This window comes from Cyrtonyx montezumae, unplaced genomic scaffold, assembly GCF_038088225.1.
Source record: "Cyrtonyx montezumae isolate F1298 unplaced genomic scaffold, pur_monq_1.0 scaffold_0, whole genome shotgun sequence".
Taxonomy (NCBI): Eukaryota; Metazoa; Chordata; class Aves; order Galliformes; family Odontophoridae; genus Cyrtonyx; species Cyrtonyx montezumae.
Genome location: NW_027071824.1, coordinates 20435685 through 20454789, shown reverse-complemented (window position 1 = coordinate 20454789; position 19105 = coordinate 20435685). Strand labels below are relative to the sequence as shown.

At 38.0% G+C, this 19105-nt stretch overlaps 1 protein-coding gene across 2 annotated transcripts in view; it reads right to left on the bottom strand.

Moving 5' to 3' along the window:
• The window catches only part of SMYD3 (SET and MYND domain containing 3), a 340366-nt gene that overhangs the window by 61668 nt on the left and 259593 nt on the right, over positions 1–19105 (bottom strand). For both annotated transcript variants that reach the window (XM_065729621.1, XM_065729626.1), the window contains 3 exons: positions 14250–14317; positions 12823–12925; positions 2731–2841 (listed from right to left, as the gene is read on the bottom strand). In XM_065729621.1, coding sequence (XP_065585693.1) covers positions 2731–2841; positions 12823–12925; positions 14250–14317 — 282 coding nt within the window. The remainder of the gene's footprint in view (positions 1–2730; positions 2842–12822; positions 12926–14249; positions 14318–19105) is intronic.

The window sequence follows — 19105 nt, the reverse complement described above, 5'->3', positions numbered from 1 at the left end:
GATCATAAACTTGAAAAGTATCTTGAAAAATATGCATAACAATATATGGAAGCATGTATAACTACATATAAGATTTATATGCTCTTTAATGTATATTTCCCACAGGATTCTAAGGATCACTTTTAAATAATTACGGAAAATCAAGAAAAAAAGTACAATGGAAACAACTTGATTTTACTCTAAATAAATCTGTGCAACTCAAAAGTAATTTGTCAACTATCACTGGTCTCTAGTAGATACTCAGCAGCTAGCAGAGATACTCTGCAAGACTAGAAGTTGTGAGCAGCGAGAAAATACAATCTCAGTAACTGTTGAAATTGGAAATATAGGGGGCTATGATGAAATAAGTACTACTGGAGAGGAGAAGAAGAGGTGAAAAAAGTGAAAAACAAAAAAGCCAACTGAGAACTTGAAGGCATAAGGCATTTCTAAGCAAACTGGAACTTGCATTTTTACATTTAACAAAGATTTAAGAACTTGTTTGGTGTTTGACTAAGCCCATTATGTTTAGAAGGCAACTCTGTAGCACAGAAATTGTTACCTGATTATTACTTATTGAATAACAATGTTGAAGATTCCAACCTGAATCACACAAAGCTACAGCCATTGCCTATTTTGTTTGAGGTTTGTTTTTAAAATTTTCCGAGGTGTCTTGCAACCTTTTGCCAATACCAGAAATATTTCAAAAATGATATTACTGAAAAACTTTGCCATTCAACTACTTTTAGGCATGTCAATCCAGCTATTCTGTAATGACAAAAAACAGAATCGACAAAAAATTCTCCCGTTGTAGCTACAGCGTTGCATGTCTCCCACCTTATTAACAGAGAATGAGTTCAGTGGTAGAAATGTACCTGTTTCAAATGTAGTCATGCAAAATGTTACAACACAAATATTTCTGTTGCAGAGAAATGAAATGCAGTACTATTGAGATTGGCAGAGATTATATCTAATTATCCTAAATTGAAATGAAGGACAAAGAAGTCATCCCCTTAGACATCAACAATGTTGAGGTAAGATTCCTAGCTCTTCAGAGATGTTTTTATATGGTAACACAGGAAAGTTTACAGAATTTCAGAAAGCAATCAGAAGGAGCTTTCCCTCACAGGGAATTTTCCCAAAAGATAAAATGTATCCATTGAAGATGAATTCAAACCACAGTTGAAAAACATCCGAAGAGAGAAAAAAGCCCTTAAATTTAACCTACTTATGAGGCTATTACTTTTATAAAAGTGTATGTATATAACATCAATACAGTATTTGTAGATGCGGTATACTGACTATTACAGTGAAGCGTACTCCAACCTACAGATCTTGTTTCTTAAAACATTTAACACATTGGGGGAGACAAGTGGTTTTTACACCACTTGTCTCCCCTTTCACAGACTGTTAAGTGATCCTTAAAAACTGCTTCGCATGTTTATGTTTCTTAATCATCACTGCATCTGTGTTGGGATGCCATTCCCCAAAGCTAATCTGAGATTTCATGGCAGATGCTTGAATGAGCATCTTTAAATACAGATAGAGGTCTTTGCTTCCTTTCATTGCCTTCAAATAGCATTGCTCTCTGTCAGGCATGAAATGTCAATAACTTTTGCACATGGACAGGAAGTCATTTAGTATTATGTCATAAACCTGAAACTTTTCTGTTGTCTCTTCTGAATTGCCTATGATTGAAATGATACATTGCGAATTCAGTGAGTATGCTCTGGCTTGAACAAAATTACACGATTGTCGTGCTCCAAACACTTTTTAAATGCTGTTGTTATTGGACTACTTTTTAACCTTTTAGCCATGCAGCAATTACTAAATGAATCAAACCATGTTCCTTCATTTCACAACTTCACTAATATCTTTCAAATTTGATCGACTGCGAGGACACTAAGCTGTGGCATGTGACTCACCAAAAACATTCATTTCTGAAAATAAGAACAAGTGTATCCATAACTAGAGAGAAAAAGTGGATAAACTACTATAAAGCCAGCCTAATTTTACATGTTCCATTTGATCTCACTTCAGGCTTGGAGCCAGAATTATTCTTCTTGGGCTGTCTAAATATGAAGTGACCCCAAAAAGGATTAATCAAGGCCAGCTTGAACCCTGGGTCCAGTTGAACAAAATTTTGTCTACAACAGCTTCTGCACCAAGAACTTCCAAAACAGATCATAAAAGCTATGAGTACTTGTTCAAGGAAATTCACCACCATGGGTATCACTTAGCTCTGACAATTGCTTAATGTATGTGGTAATTCTTGAGAATTTATTGACATGTTTGTCAGAATTTTATTTAATACTGTTATGAAGATAAGCAAAGCCTTCCCCTAACACCAGGCAATCAGTTTCTGTTCCAATATTACTTTTTGAATTAAAAAAAAAAAATAGTAATCCTTCCCTCTCATCTTAAAGTCATATTAACTCACTTTCAGAGTTCCTTGAATCTCAAAATAATCCGAACAACACCTTAGAACTGAAAGTGGTTCCCAGCTTTGTGGACCATAAATGTTTTAGCAAGAAATTCTTCTTATCATGTGGCCAGTATTTCCTGATTTCCTTTCCTTCACGGTTGTCTCTTGTGGTAACATAAATAGAACTGAGGTCAGGGGTTACTTTCTTCTGTATACTGGTGATTCAATTAGTTGCAAAATATAAGTACCACATAAAGGAAGGCAAGGTGCTGAATGTTCCTGGAAAATTCTGCTTCATTGGCAAGAGATTTCTTCGCTCAACCTACCTTTTCTTGATCCTGGCAGAGACAACAGTCACATTCAAAGCAATACTGGCGCTTCAGCTGCTTCTGTCGTTCACTGGTGGGCATCAGTGATTCAACATAGCTGATGGTGAGCTGTGTGAAGAAGATAAACAGAGTTGGTCTGTTTTAAAGCAATCTTATGTGTAGCTCAGGTAACATTTTTGGATACATTTTTCCCGCATAACGTGAAATCTTAGCAGATATCACAGAAAAAAAAAAAGACAACTTTTACAAATATAAATTCAATGGAGGAACACTTTTTCACATTTCCAGATTAATAATGTTTGAAATTTTTAATCCAGAAAAAAAATCATTATTTTGGATTTTCATCCAGACTTGGAGGAAAAAAAAAAAACACATAAAAGAAAGAAAAAAAGAATGGAACTTCAGCAGCTGAAATGTCTGTGCATGAAATCTCTTTTTCTGTCTAGGTCTAAAGCTGAAGTGAGTATTTAACACCTGTGCTATATAACTTTCAATGTTATCCCTGTCTTCAGTCCCTCAGTTTCACTCATGACTAAGATACAAAAGTCCTGCAAAGTTGTTGAAACAATTGACAAGAAAATTTATTAAAATAATAAATAAAAGAAAATGCTTAAATTTGTACTATTTTCAACTCATGCTCCATAGCAAATTCCAGCGAATTACAGAGAACACTTGTTTGTTCACTTTGAGGTCTGCCAGAAGGAATTTTTCAAGGCACCATTTGTAGAGTTCTTCAAATCTTTAAAGTGCTGTGTGGGCACAAACTAATGATAAAGGAAAGAATATAAAGAAATAACAGTCCAGCTCAGACCAGCATTCAAAAATAAATGCTACAGAGTGATTATACTGTACACCTAACCCAACATGCTTTGAAACACTCCAGAGAAGTCAGAGCTGAGAAATCAGGTCACATTATTCCATTCTGAGCCTATGCACTTCAACTAATTGGAAGAATTTTCACATGGTTCTCAGTTAAACCGTGAGAGTCCACTCAAAGTAATCACAGGAAAACCTGACCAATTTCTACTAATGACTATGAAATCAATTGTTAGAACCTGCCTTTTGCAAGTTAGCAAGTACTCTAATTAAACAAGCAATTAACAAACAACTAAAATAATGCCTGTATTTCTTTTTCATTTATTATTACAACGTGCTCTGATTACTTACTGAAGGAGGACTGTATTAAAACAAGATTACCGAGACTGTAAAGGCAAGCACTTAAAATAACCATAAGCAGAAAGCTTGCATAAAAAAAATATATGGCATCCTAATTGAAGATAGATAGTATAGTTTATAAGTTCATAAGTTCATAAGTTCATAAGTTCATAAGGTTGGAAAGGACCTATAAGATCATCTAGTCCAACCATCCTCCTATCACTATCTCTACCCAACTACTAAATTAAGTCCTTTAGCACCTCATCTAAACGCTTCTTGAACAGCGCTAGGGATGGTGCCTCAACCACCTCCCTAGGCAGGCCATTCCAGTGCCTGACCACTCTTTCAGAAAAGAAATGCTTCCTGAGGTCTAATCTAAATCTTCCCTGGCGCAACTTGTGGCCATTCCCTCTCGTCCTGTCATTACTTATCAGGGAGAAGAGGCCTACCCCCTCCTCACCACAACCCCCCTTCAGGAAGTGGTAGAGTGCAATAAGGTCTCCTCTGAGCCTCCTCTTCTCCAGACTAAACAATCCCAGCTCCCTCAGCCGCTCCTCATAAGACTTGTGCTCCAGGCCCCTCACCAGTTTTGTTGCCCTTCTCTGAACACGCTCCAGGGCCTCAATGTCCTTCTTGTAGTGAGGGGCCCAAAACTGAACACAGTACTCGAGGTGCGGCCGTACCAGAGCTGAGTACAGGGGGATGATCACCTCCCTGCTCCTGCTGGCTACACTATTTCTAATACAGGCCAGGATGCTGTTGGCCTTCTTAGCCACCTGGGCACACTGCCGGCTCATGTTGAGCCGAGCATCAACCAACACCCCCAGGTCCTTTTCCTCTCTACATTCTTCAAGCCATTCTGCCCCAAGCCTATAGCATTGCATGGGGTTATTGTGGCCAAAGTGCAGGACCCGGCACTTGGTCTTATTGAACCTCATCCCATTTTGCTCAGCCCAGCTGTTCAGCCTATCCAAATCCCTCTGAAGGGCCTCCCTACCCTCAGGCAGTTTGACACATCCTCCCAGCTTTGTGTCATCTGCAAACTTACTGAGGGTACACTCAATTCCCTCGTCTAGGTCATCAATAAAGATATTAAACAAGATGGGCCCCAAAACTGACCCTTGGGGGACACCACTCGTTACAGGACGCCAGCTGGACTTAACTCCATTAACCACTACCCTCTGGGCACGGCCCTCCAGCCAGTTCTCCACCCAGAGAAGAGTGAACCTGTCCACACCACGGGCTGCCAGTTTCCTTAGGAGAATACTGTGGGAGACCGTGTCAAAGGCCTTGCTGAAGTCCAGGTAGACTACATCAACAGCCTTTCCCTCATCTACCTGTCTGGTCACCCAGTCATAGAAGGAGATGAGGTTGGACAAGCACGACCTGCCCCTGGTGAACCCGTGCTGGCTGGGTCTGATCCCTTTATTGCCATGCACGTGTCGTGTGATCTCCCTCAATAACATCTGTTCCATAACTTTCCCTGATACCGAGGTCAGGCTGACAGGCCTGTAGTTCCCCGGGTCTTCCTTACGGCCTTTCTTGAAGATGGGAGTCACATCGGCAAGCCTCCAATCTTGTGGGACCTCTCCAGATAACCAGGAATGCTGATAGATGGCAGAAAGTGGCTCGGCAATCACCTCTGCTAGCTCCCTCAGCACCCTTGGGTGGATCCCATCTGGCCCCATGGACTTGTGGCAGTTCAGATGGAGGAGAAGATCTCTGACCGTCTCTGCTTGAATCACAGGGGGTGCATTATGCACCCCGTCCCAGACTTCCAGGTCAGGGCAAGTACCATTTGGATAACTGTCCTGTCTATTAAAGACAGATGTGAAGAAGGCATTGAGAACCTCAGCCTTTTCCTTATCATCTGTGGTTATATTGCCTGCCTCGTTGAGTAAAGGAGGGAAATTTTCCTTAGTTTTTCTCCTGCTGTTAATATATTTGTAAAAGGGTTTCCTGTTCTCCTTTACAGCAGTAGCCAGCCTAATTTCAAGCTGGGCTTTAGCATTTCTAATTTTCTGCCTGCAGATCTTGGCCAGTTCTCTGTAGTCACCCCAAGTAGCCTGACCCATCTTCCAGAGGACATAGACTCTCCTTTTCTCTCGGAGTCTCAACAAAAGATCCCGGTTCATCCACACTGGTCTTTTCCCCCTCCGGCTTGACTTACAGGACTCCGGGACTGCCTGCTCCTGTGCCTTTAAGATTTCCATCTTGAAGAGCATCCAGGCTTCCTGGACCCCTTTACCCTTCAGGAGCAAGTCCCAAGGGACCCTTGCAACAAGTGTCCTGAACAGGTCAAAGTCTGCCCTCTGGAAGTCCAAGGTAATAGTTTTGCTAGTCACCCTCTTGACGGCACCCAGAATAGCAAACTCCACCATTTCATGGTCACTCTGGCCAAGACAATCTCCAACCTTCACATCCCCTACTAGTCCTTCCCTGTTAGTGAAAAGTAGGTCAAGCAAGGCATCTCCCCTGGTAGGCTCTTGCACCAGCTGAGTCAGGAAGCAATCATCCACACATTCTAGAAATCTCAAGGACTGCTTCCTCTGCGCAGTATTGTATTTCCAGCATATATCAGGGAAGTTGAAGTCCCCCATGAGAACGAGTGCTGGCCATCGTGCAACATCTACGAGTTGTTTATAGAACATCTCATCTATTTCTTCATCCTGACTAGGTGGTCTGTAACAGACCCCCACCACGATGTCACTCCTAAGGACTATCCCCCTGATCCTTATCCATAGACACTCTACTTTGTCATTTCCAACCACTAGTTCTTCAACATCAAAACACTCTTTGATATAGAGAGCTATGCCACCACCCTTTCTTCCCTGTAATTATTAAAGTGATAAAATAAGTTCCACACATAAAGTCAGAAAGTTTGAGAATTTTGATAGATTTTGCCTTCTAAATAATGTTCTGCCACATCTTGTTTGTGTCTGAGCTGAGAGTTGTTTCACTGCAGCAGGTGGAAAACAGAACAGCCTGTACTAATCCTTAACATAGAAAAAGTCGGCTTCCTCCTGAGCTTTCTGTGGAGAATGGATGGAAATCACTTTGCCTATTTCTTTTCCACTCTTTTCTGCCAAGTCTGATCTCTTCTGCTGCACTCTCTTCAATCTCTCCCTCTTTTCATTCTCTGTGCCTGGACACAAGTATTGTTTTCCAGTCTTACTCTTCTGCCTTAAGTCATCGAGACAGTCCCATATGTGCCCTTCTCCTTTACCTACATGCATCTTATATATTTTCCCTACATTTAATCTCTAACTGCGACTATCCCAGATTTACAGTCTTTGTTCCCCTACTCCGATTTCTCAAGCAACTTTAGAGACCCCCCTGACTATATGTCTTCATTTCTTCCCCTAGCAGGTCCTTCCCTGTATCCCCTACGGTGTGGTGAGAAAGACTTGTCTCTTTTCTACAAAGCAGTTTCCAGTCAAATCGTAGGTCTAACCTCATCCTTCAGCCATTCTAAGCCCAGCTGTCCTCTCCCAGCACAAGCCCCTATCTTCACACTTTCTTGCAGTTCACAATTGGTTTCTCTCAAAATTGTTGTCCACAATGGCTCATTCTCTGCCTCTTATCCACTTTGCATAAACATTGTTGTTTCTGATCCATGTCCTGCCAGACTTTGGGCTGAGGTGGCATACAGCAAAAAAAAAAAAAAAAAAAAAGCTTTTTATCAAGTTCAGCCACAGTGCAAGATCAGGAATATTCTGGGGAAAATAAATAAATAAATAATGGGAGAGTAGTGTGTTTTTTGCTTCAGGGAATGGTTTAAGGACTTTAATTACTGCTGAAACCAATCATTAGGCAGAGTTCAGTTCTAATATTGTGTAGCAAATCCACAGCTAGCATCAGACATGCTCTATCTTCAACCTCGAGGTTTCATTATTTGTCCCTTTCTGTTTTTAGAATTTATTTATTCATTTATTCATTTATTTTTGCACAAGTGCTGCAGAAAGTGGGAAAGCAGGAACAAGACTGAAAACAGTAATTTCTTTTCTCAAAGGCTACTGAAGAGAAGCGTATATTAATTGGATATGAACATCACTTAACAACCTGCTCTGGATAAAAACATCTGACTAAGCAGAAGGAGGTGGACAAAAGGCTTCATCACATTGATGTCTTCCTTTAACATTTCAATGATTTAGTGTTTCTCCTGCCATTAGAAGCCCAATTCCCACTCCTGCTGTAAATGAAAAGAATGTTTGTAGCTGGCAGACGGAGTGGGAAAATGTTAGAATATTTAGAAACATAACCAACCTGATGGTGACAAAATCTATACTAATCATTTAACTGTTTGAACATAAAAAATTCTGTATTCAGTCTCATTCCTACACTTGCTTTAATTTTGGATCCCTTCATTAGATGCAAGCCTCATTTAACTTGTACGTATTTATGAAATACGCCCATTTATCAAAAGCTGCATTAGTGGTATTTGCATGTGGGATGTGTGGCATTAATTAAAACATTATTTCAGTTAACCAAAGCTTGGCTCTTTATTGCAATGATTATGAAGAATTCAGTAAATCTTTTTCCCCAAGCCAAAGAATATTCATTAAATAGCATTTAGAATGGCAGGGAACTATTTAACAGCCTTAAGACTTATTGACTCTCAAGACCTTCTCCTTGGAAATGCAACACTGTCCAAGCCCTACATCTTGCTCTGACAAAGAAAATCTACTATGTGGATGGTGGATAGTTTCTCATGTTCCTCACGTGCCATACGATGTGGACAAGATTTTCCAGTACTCCCAGTCCTGCAGTGGACTTAATCTATGCTTCTGGTTTTGTTTGTTTGTTTGTTTTTTGGTGGTGGTTGTGTTGCTTTTTTATAAGCTACAGAATTTTGAGACAGAGGAATCCATCAGAATTTAAGCTTAATTACAATTAATGTAAATGGAAAGGAAAAACAGTTATCTTGGTTTTGTAACAGTGAGTATCAGGGTCTTAAGGTTGTGTAGAAACATTTGTTCCTGAAAGTTACACAGGTCATGAGTAAATTGTGATTTTTCTGTTTTGGCATTCATGATCAACATGACTTCAAACCCAGGGAATTTGCTTGCGAAAAATATAGTATGACAAATGTACACATGCATAATTCTTTACTTCATAGAGCTATAAAAAAACATAAATATTATACATCTTTTACATCTTGGTAGAAAATCCATCAAGGAGATATTTACTGCTGGTCACTGGAAGTTAAAATTTTTTTTTAGTATACATTTAAAAATTAAGAAGACTGTCTGTCAGGTGGCTTTAGCAGAAATACCTAAATTTGCTCTAACTGAACTCTGAAATAGACATGAAACCATGCACACACTTTGGAGCAGAACTCAACATCATCTAATACATCCTGTCTCTCAAGTAGGACTAATTGATTTGAGCTACACACCAAACTAACTGCAGCTGTGCAACTTCTGACTGGAGAATAGGAAAAATGTTTACATGTAAAATAGCAAGTAGACACAATAATTTACCAAAAATTGGTAAAAAATACTGGTGGAAGCCAATAGGAACACAGTGAGTTTTTGTTTAAAACAGTAACTTTCTGTCTTTAGAAAGTATGCAATTTCCTAGAACCACATTATAAAATCCAAACAATATACCTGAAAATAAATCTGAAATTTCGTTTTGCAAAGCAAAATGTAAGGAACAGAAAATCCTCCATCTTGCCAGGTCATGGTATTTATTATGATCCCTGCAGCACATTTTGCTTTCTTAAAACTTCAGCTCTAGAAACCAAGTAATTATACATGAATCATGTATTTCAAAAACTAACAGTTGTGACTCATGGTTTCCTAGTGCTTCAGGACTAGTAACATTGCCTTTGCCTCAAAATAGGACTGAAGTGGCTACAGTTTCTACATGTGAATTCAGAAGTGATTGCTTTTGTAAATACACAACACCATTGGATTTAGCACATTTAAGCTATGGTGATTCAAGTCAAAATTTTCTTCTGCCTTAAGAGTCCTAATTTCCTACTGCCTATTGTTTGGTCCTGAATAAATTTTAAAACCCACAAAAACGTTCAGTTAAAACCCACTAAATGCTACATGTCTTCCTGTGAAAAATATCCAGGGCCAACATTTGTCCAGGCAAGATTAAAACATAACAGGAATAAATTCCATCATGAACTAACTTTTTTTTTCAGGTTCTTATGGTCTTGCATATATTTTATCACTGGTGATCAGCATAATTATTGTGTATAGCACGAACCCTCTGAAGTATGACTCAGGCATAAATGTGTCCCAGAGTAAGCCTGCATCACATTGCAGCAGCTAGTCAGTGAAATAGCATGTATCCTGCTGGTGTATAATCAAAATGAGGTCTCCTATGTCTTCCTCTTTATAATTGTGAGATGACCACAACATCTAGTTGCCTCAAGTCACTGTCATTTCTTTCTCTGTGATTACAGGTGGCCAACAACTGATAAATCTAGTAAATTGTTTCAGTTGTTAAATTTTATAGAAAGCATTAAAACATATAAAAATATTGGCTTATCACTTCATACTGAATACATCGTCTTCCAGTGTTTGATACTTTCCTGTCAAGTGCCCAGAAGTCCTATCAAGTTTGACCTCTATGAATAGTACAACCCAGGTGCTCTTCTAATCTCAGGCTGATTTGCTACTAAGCTTCTTATTTCTAATAAACCCTAGTGATTATTCACTTTCTACCTAATTATTATGGGATCTCATTCTGTCTAAATTTTTATGATTGACCAGCATCAGGCAAGATTTCTACTGATCATAATTAAGATCACTTGTTGATTTGACACAATGTCAGTTGTGCCAACTCAGAGCTTTTGATACCATATAGTATAATACTATAGACAATATAGTCTTATGGGCCCCAACAAGGTGCATCCTGGAGTTCTGATGGAACTGGCTGATGTAATTGCCAAGCCACTCTCAATGATATTTGAAAAATCACAGCAGTTAGGTGAAGCCCCTGGTGACTGGAAAAAAAGGCAATGTCAGGCAGACTTTGAAGGATAGTAGAAAGGATGACCCAGGGAACTATCATGTCAGCTGCCTCATCTCAGTGCTAGGGAAGATCATGGAGCAGATCCTCCTGGAACCTATGCTAAGGAATACGGAACATAGAGAGATGATATGGGATAACCAGAGTGGTTCCACCAAGGGCAGGTTCTGTCCAATCAATCTAGTGATCTTCTTATGAGGGTGTAACTGGGTCAGCAGACAAGGGAAGAACCACTGAAATAATCTATCTGGACTTGAGTAAGGCCTTTGACACAGTCCTCTATAACATCCTTCACTCCAAATTGGAAAGATAGGAACTTGATGGGTAGACTGTTCAACAGATAAGAAACTGGTTGCAAGATAAGTAATAAAACATAACAATATAATGTAACATTGTTAATTGCATTATATTATTATATACACACGCTAAATTATGTGTCCCTTAAGACAAGTTTTCCTTTAAGAACCAAAACTAGGAGCTATTGCAATGAAGAAAACAGAACCAGAGCTCTCCAGAAATTTCTAACCTTCTGAGGCAAAGTTGCTTAGAAAATATGATATCCATTAGGTGCAATTATTTTAAAATCTGTATTCACACAACTGTCCAAGTCACTGCTAAGAAATTAGTTCAAACAGTTCCACTTCATTTATATTTATTTCCCGATTGCCTTACAAACGTCTTATAATTTGCACTATATCTAACTCACCACTGATTTTGACCTGAAGATTTCCAAGGGTTACAGACCCCTAACACAAAATCTAAAATTTGAGTCATAGTAACACAGCTGGAAAAATATACTCATGTACAGAAAAATAAGAATTTGGAGCAATACTAATTAACACACATACACCATGGGAAGACACCGCAGTCTGCTTGTATATTTAAACAGATAATCCATCTTTGTGAATCAAGAAGCCAAGATAAATGAATAGTGTATTTATGTATATATACTGTCTTGAACAAGAGTGCCAGACAATAATGGGTACACTTACTGGCTCCACAAAAGTATATGGCATTCTAAATGACTTCTTTCATCAGAAAAAGTAAACAAACAAAAGCTTTAGTGTTGGATCACCACTGTACTCTGCCTAAACATATATTTTACTATTTACATAATTTAACTGTAGAGAAAAGATATATGAAAAAAAAATTATGAGGAAGAAATAATGCTCCCAAATTAGAATATGTAAGCCCCAATCTTCCTAGACATTGAAGCACAGATGTGAACCGTAAACCATATTTACATAAGGTCATGATTCTGAAATAACCAAGAGCTAGAACTGCATAAGTTGTCGTTACATACCAAGTTACTTACATATTTTATTTTGCAGGCATTACTAAGCAAATTCAGCACTGCATTGCTCTCAAAGACATTTATATCAAAATACTTACCTAGCAACAAATGAATTGTTTTCAAAATAAATACAAATGCTGTCTTAAAAACAAAGCTGAGAATACTTTAGACAGAATCTGAAATCTCTTGCAAAGGATATTTTGAAGTGAAACAGACAAGAAAACAAACGTAAACAAACCTGGCATTGCTACTTCCACTGCCAATTAAAGGTTTACTACTATAGCATAGCTGCAGCCTGACAAACGTTTACTGTTGCAATGAGTAGGAGAACACTGCATTCCACCCAGAAATATTCTGTTTCCATCAGGGTAAAGACATTCAAACACAAACAAAATGAAGTGCCTAGAGGAGGAAAGGAGGAAGAGGAATTTATCAAAACTGCTAGTGATTTATGGGAAGTAATGATTATGGGGCCCAGGCAGTGTGAAGAGATGATTCTATTAATCATTTTCTCCCTGATAGCTACGTGCTAAAAATTGGCATCAATATATCATCAAAATATTAAGCTGGTGGCCCTGCAGTCTGGAATTTATTTAGGGAGATGTCATTGTTGCAGGTGTCTTTGATGGAAGGAAGGACAAGTTAATTACCTCTTCGCCAATCTGGATCTCTCGGATGGAGCGAAGTAAAAGCTGGTATCCTTCAAAAACGATCACACAGTTTGGGTCACAGCTGTGATTCAGCAAAGACATGCTGTGAGAGGTGGTAGAGGGAGAGAAAGAAAAAAACTTTAGTACACTGCTGTTACTGTGAACGTAATTTAGAAGGAGCTAACTATATTACACATTAAATATCAAGCAATTAAGTTACCAATAAATAAAATTCTTATTAAATGAGCCGCTCTTGATTAAAGTAGTAAAATTACCATTTAGCAATATATATATTTTTTCAAATAGAAGCCATGGCTGAATCTGCCATCCTTAAAATCTGCATGAGAAGAAGAGGATGGAAGGGCATTTGCCTAGGATTTGGGAATTACAGATTCAAGTTCACAATTTTCCCAGCCAAGAGTGATTTGAAACGGCAAAATTAGAGCTGTTCTGAATTGAATTGAGAAAGAGTCTTTTGCATCCTTTGACAGGACATCACCACAAAGCACAGCTACTTCCTTGCCAGTCATGTTGGTTTTTTTTTTTAATGGAATGAAAACTTAATAATAATAATGCTCCAAAATACTGTCCCATGTTTCCCAAAGTATGTGAAAAGATTTGTTACCATTCCACTCTGAAATCAGATGACTCTCCTGTACTTGTCATAACATCAAATTTCCCTGTCCTCATAGCAGCCATTTCCTTTCCTTTATCACAAAGCAGGCCACAGGATAGTGTCCTTAGTCAAATCTTGCATGTATGACATTAGCAGGAAATGAAACAACAGCAACAGGTCTCTTTATATTGTAACAACACAATTCAACCCAACATTCACAAAAACAAATAAAGATAGTAAGGTAGAATGTTCAATTATTTACATTCAACATTAATAGTTACAGTGACAAGTTCTATGAAGGCAAAACCTTACCTGGTACATCCTTCTTAACTAATACAAATAAGAATTCAAATATCCATCTCTCAAAGGGTTTACCTTTTTACCTCACTTTCTTAGTTATGGTAATTTACTAATCTGCATATTCAGTCTATTTCTTTTAAATGCCAATTTAGAAGGCTTCTGGCTGCAAAATATTCATCCTTCGAAGCAACAGAGAACTTATTTCCTTTCAATTTTTTAGGAAGCTTTAGTCACACATTTCTGATGTTAGCATTTCTTCTAAGAAATTACTACAGTCCCCATAAAAATAAAGAGACATACCCTATTTAGACTGTTTTAACTCTAATCAGAGCTTCTGGGAATGCTTTCAATTTGACTATTGCTTTTTATTTTCTTCTAATTTATTTCCATTTCCCAGTTTCTTGTTTAAACATGTTACCTGCTACTTTGATGGCGTCTTAGTGCTACCTAGGAAAAGAAGAAAAAAACCTAACATAGATTATGCCTGTGAATGAAACAGTGTCCACAGTACCTGGGATACAGGCCAACACCAACATCCTGCATCTCTCCATTACTGATGGTGAAACAGTTACAGGTCACCTGTAAAAACAAGGGAAAAAATCCAGGATTACCAGACTCACTTGGAAACCCCACACTCAAGTGAAAGAACTTTCAAAATAAAATGAAGGGTAACTGGTAATTGGATGAGAAGCATTTAAGTCCAACACTGGTGCTCTTTCATTTAGGAGCAATCACATCTGGGACACACTCCCCTGTAAAATTGCAGTCAATCAAAAGAAGAAATAATAGCATCCTGCAAAAATGCGGGGTTAAACATATGCAGAGGCCCTTACTTTCCTGTCCAGAGGGAAAAAAATACCCTACACAGAGACTGAGAAGCTCAGCCTAGAGACAACAGAGCAGATGACAGTGATGGCAGATGAAAGGAAGTGGCTGCTTCCATGCCAATACTCTACTGATGCCAGGCTGTCACAGACATTTTAATGAGTGCTACTGGAGCCCAACAAATATAGCCAGGTTAGTATTGAAGTAGAGAGCAGCCTTGACTGTTGGCAATGTGATACAGGCATAAATACATAACAAGACAGTTCAATTCCCCATCTTTGGCTTTATAGATATTTTGTTTTACATATAAGATCACAAAAATAGTTTCCAAACTATAATTAAATAGAAATACGAACTCTCATCTTAAATATTCAGCTAGATATTGCTTTCTTCCCTCTCACTCATACAAAATTAAAGTAGCCTTAAAAAAGAATGTAAAAGAAAGAAAGTTCTGTGCAAGGAGATACAGTCAAATCCCGAAATACCAAATAGTGCTCAGCTCTAAGGCAGATCAGCAATTTGTAAACAATTAGCCACTATCACTTTCATGGGCCTAAACAAGAAATAGAATGCAACTCCTAGTGAACCTTTGAAATACCAGATTTTTAAATTAATTGTTTATTTATTTATTTCGTGGGGGTGGGCGGGGGAGGGCAATACAGAAGGTTATTTATGCATTATTTGTTTGTTTATATTTTTGATTATTTGTTGGCCAGTTATCAATGACATACTAATGAAATATTTTATGTAGAAAAAGACTGCACGATACTTGCATATACAAGAGAAGTCCCAGGTCTGTTTTACATGACATTAGATTACTAATACCATTTATTCTCTTCAGAACAAAAATAATAAGTTAGAGTATGATTTGGCAGTTCTAAAAATGAAATCTGAAAGTTACGATTTTATCCGTAGAGTAATTGCCCAGAACATTAAATGCACACCTCTATTTTAAAGAGGTGCACTGAACATTTTAATAGTACATCTTATCTTACAGAATTGACAAATTATTATTTATGAGAGCATTAACCATAAGGTGAGAATGAAATCCTCTTTCAAAATTTCTCATACATTCTGGCAGCAACATTAATTCAAATAAAAGTACGTGCAGTAGGGTTTATGTTATTTTAAATGCTCAGACAATTATATGATTAGTCTATTATTTATGTAACCCATTCAAATGTTCCTGTTAAATTACCGAATGCATACATCTTAATTATTTCTTTCCACCTGACATTGGATTCAAAGTATCAGAGCAAAGTTTAGACCATTTCAAGTGACAATTATACTAGCTCTAAAAATATTGACTTGATTTTGGTATTTATCGAAAAAATAACGCCTTCCAGGTAAAAGAGAAAGAAAGCCAGCTTATGTAGACCTTAGCTCTCTCTAATGGATTATGAAGTAGCAGAGGTCAGACATTTCTTGGAAGTAACTTAATCCCTCTTGTTTGCAAATCTCCTATTATTACCATAACACTGTTTATATTTAACAATATGGAATTTTGGTCACTGTAGAGTTATAGAGACAATTTTGTCATTTTCTAGCAAAGGTATGTATTCTACTATGCAAAAAGTTTTACGCACAGAAGTCACAACATTTTTACCTTTTGCTTCTATAAAGACACTAGCTTTGTTTAGGGCATACCTAAAGAAAAATGTGAAATGAATGCATGGTGAGATTCAGATAACAACAGTAGCTCTCCATGAGGCACTTCTTATCCTCACTGTTTTAAATGTTCTCATGGTATGCAGTTGCATCTCAATATCCTAAGGAAGTAGTAGAATACCATCCAGTTTCTAATTATTTGCAGTTTCCAGTTAAAGTGGGAATCAGAAGCATTCAGGGTCACATATAAAAAGATATGTAGGTACCTAAACACAGGCAGAAGTCTAACTGCTCCTATGAATTTTAGGCTACGTGATTTTGCCCATAGTCTGACCAGAGGCTTGCTCTGGGACTTGGTTAGCCTCCTAGCAGACAACCTTTCCTCATTGTTAAATTCAGGTATGGAAAAAAAAAATTAGTGATGCCCATGCAAAACATAATACAGACGCTGCCCTTTGTTATGGTTGCTTTCTGTTTGCAAGTGAGAGAGAAGACCTGAGAGATGGTGGTGTTGGGAAGTAATATCTCATCATACACAGCAAGAGAAATACTGATACTGATGCACTGATAGTCTCCCACTGACAGTTGGCAGCAGGCATTAGATTCCAAATATGAACTCTCTATCATAGTCTGTCATCTGACGGTGAGGTTGTTGGTTTCCTTTTAGATTTGTTACAAACTTTCTAAAAATCTTCTGAATATCCCCTACATTTCTGTTCATGTACACTTTTAAGAGGTTTCCAATCTCCCAAAGTTAAAGATGAGTACTGCCAAGGGGACTGCTGGGGTTCCAGACTACTAGAGCAGTTAACGCTGTAGTTAACGCTGCCTTGCGAGAAACAAAAGGAAGAAGGAATTTCTGTTGCACAAAACCTGAAGAAAAATCCATTCTCCTAGATTCCTAGGGCTCACTCTCACTCAGACAGCTGAACTGGAGTATCCAGCACTGCTAAGAGCACAGGTACACTGCCTGTTCCAAGACAAGGTGAAGAAATCAGTTAAGGATCAAAGCCTGTTGTGCCTGAAAGTTAATCACTTTCTCTGAGGAAAAAACAACAAAAACAAGCAAACGATGTCTTTCTCATGTGCCTTTCTATCAGGTTTCATAGTCAACTTGTATAATTTTTTTTCTGCCTTAACAGAAGCATCTTAGTCCCAGTACAATGATCTGCAAGGTTCTGATTCTCTGTGAACCCAGATCTTAAAATAATGAAGAATAAACAATTCAGAGCAATCTGAAAAATACAGTTTCCTTCTACAGACACATGGCCTTTGTCATCTTAACTCCCACAGCATCATTTATCTTGGTTATATAATTTATGTTGCAGCTCAACTTGTCCTTTCTGATTCCTCTAAACATTCTTTTCTGTCCAGTGCCATAGCACTATAACTGCATAACCACATATAGAGACAGAGCAGAGTATTCAGAGTTTGTCATAACCACAAATAAGGAAAAATGTTCACATACTTCAGAACTTCAAAGTTGAAAAGTCAAATTCCTCTGTCACATCTAAATTTTCTGAAATAACATATTTCCCAGCATGAGAATTGAGGGAAAATACTCACAGGAGATTCACAGACTTTTCAAGTCTCCACAAGGCAACATTTTTTTTTTTTTTTTTAGGACTACCCTGGAGTTCTCTTCACATCATAGACTGGCTGTACAATTCACTGACAGCTTAAACTACCAGTTCTCAGTATCTGACTTTGCATTGTGGCAATAAATCCTGCAAGTTTATTTAAAAGCAACCGCTGTGTCACGCAGCAAACAATATTTCATAAGCTGATGGGTTTAAATAAAAGGATTTGCTCTTCTAAGAGACTGCACACCTTATAGAGAGGCATTCTGTACTAGTAAGGTAACCCAGGAAGAAGACAATCTTTCCCAAACAGGCAAGGATACAGAGTAATCTAACTGACAACTATTCTCAAACATACTTTATCAGCAGCAAATAAAAACTGCTTCAACTGTTATGTCTCATTTCTTCTCTGAATGTCATATGAGAACTCTGTAACTTACTTTTATAGGAGGTCTCTGATCCCAGGACATCTGGAGCTACTGTCTGAGCAATCCCTGTGCCAGACCCACAGTCCAGCAAAGAGACGTGAAGATTTATTCTGGTGTTTTCATTTGACAGAGTATGAAGGATTCAGTTTGGCAACATACTCCATTATGTTTGTTTTTATTATTAGGCCTACCCTAATCTGAAAACCTCCTACTGATTGTGGGTGACTACGGTCCCAGTTCAGTCATCATTAATATCACTTTACACTTCATCTTTGCATTTGGGTTAAACAAAGCAGAATAATATCTGCAAGCAGGACAATCTAGATTGGGAATTTCAGACACTAAGAAAATGGGAAAATGGAATAAGGGAGGAAAGAGAAAGAAAACAAATTAGTATTGGTTAATGCCTGCTCCACAAATCAAATTACAAATACCAGGACTAATAATCAATCATTTTGTCTCTATGTGTTCCGGTACATTACGAGAACACAGTGAGGTAGTTCTTATAATATGCACAAATAACCTACACAAGAAGAATTAATAAAGGGGACTTTGCACAAACATGGTCAATATCATATTCAGCTTTGCTGTAGAATGACTCTGTCTCTGTAAATGGTATGTCACAGCTGGCATTCTCTAACCCACCGCCAGAAAGTCATAACTTCTTTCCCTAATTTATGAACCCAATGTAATGTAAATTAAAGATAAAAAAAATGCGTTCATGGATTATTAAGTTTTTCGTTCACGTGAGTGTTGTCTGGATATTCCTGATCATTGAGAAATTGTAACCAGTTGTCACAATATGAACAGTATTCTCAAGAGGCTTAAATATCAGTCAGGTCAAAGAATTGGACACTAATTCAGTGCACACTAATTTAAATGACCAGGACAAGCCCCAGAGACCTCCTAGAACCACCACCCCCCAT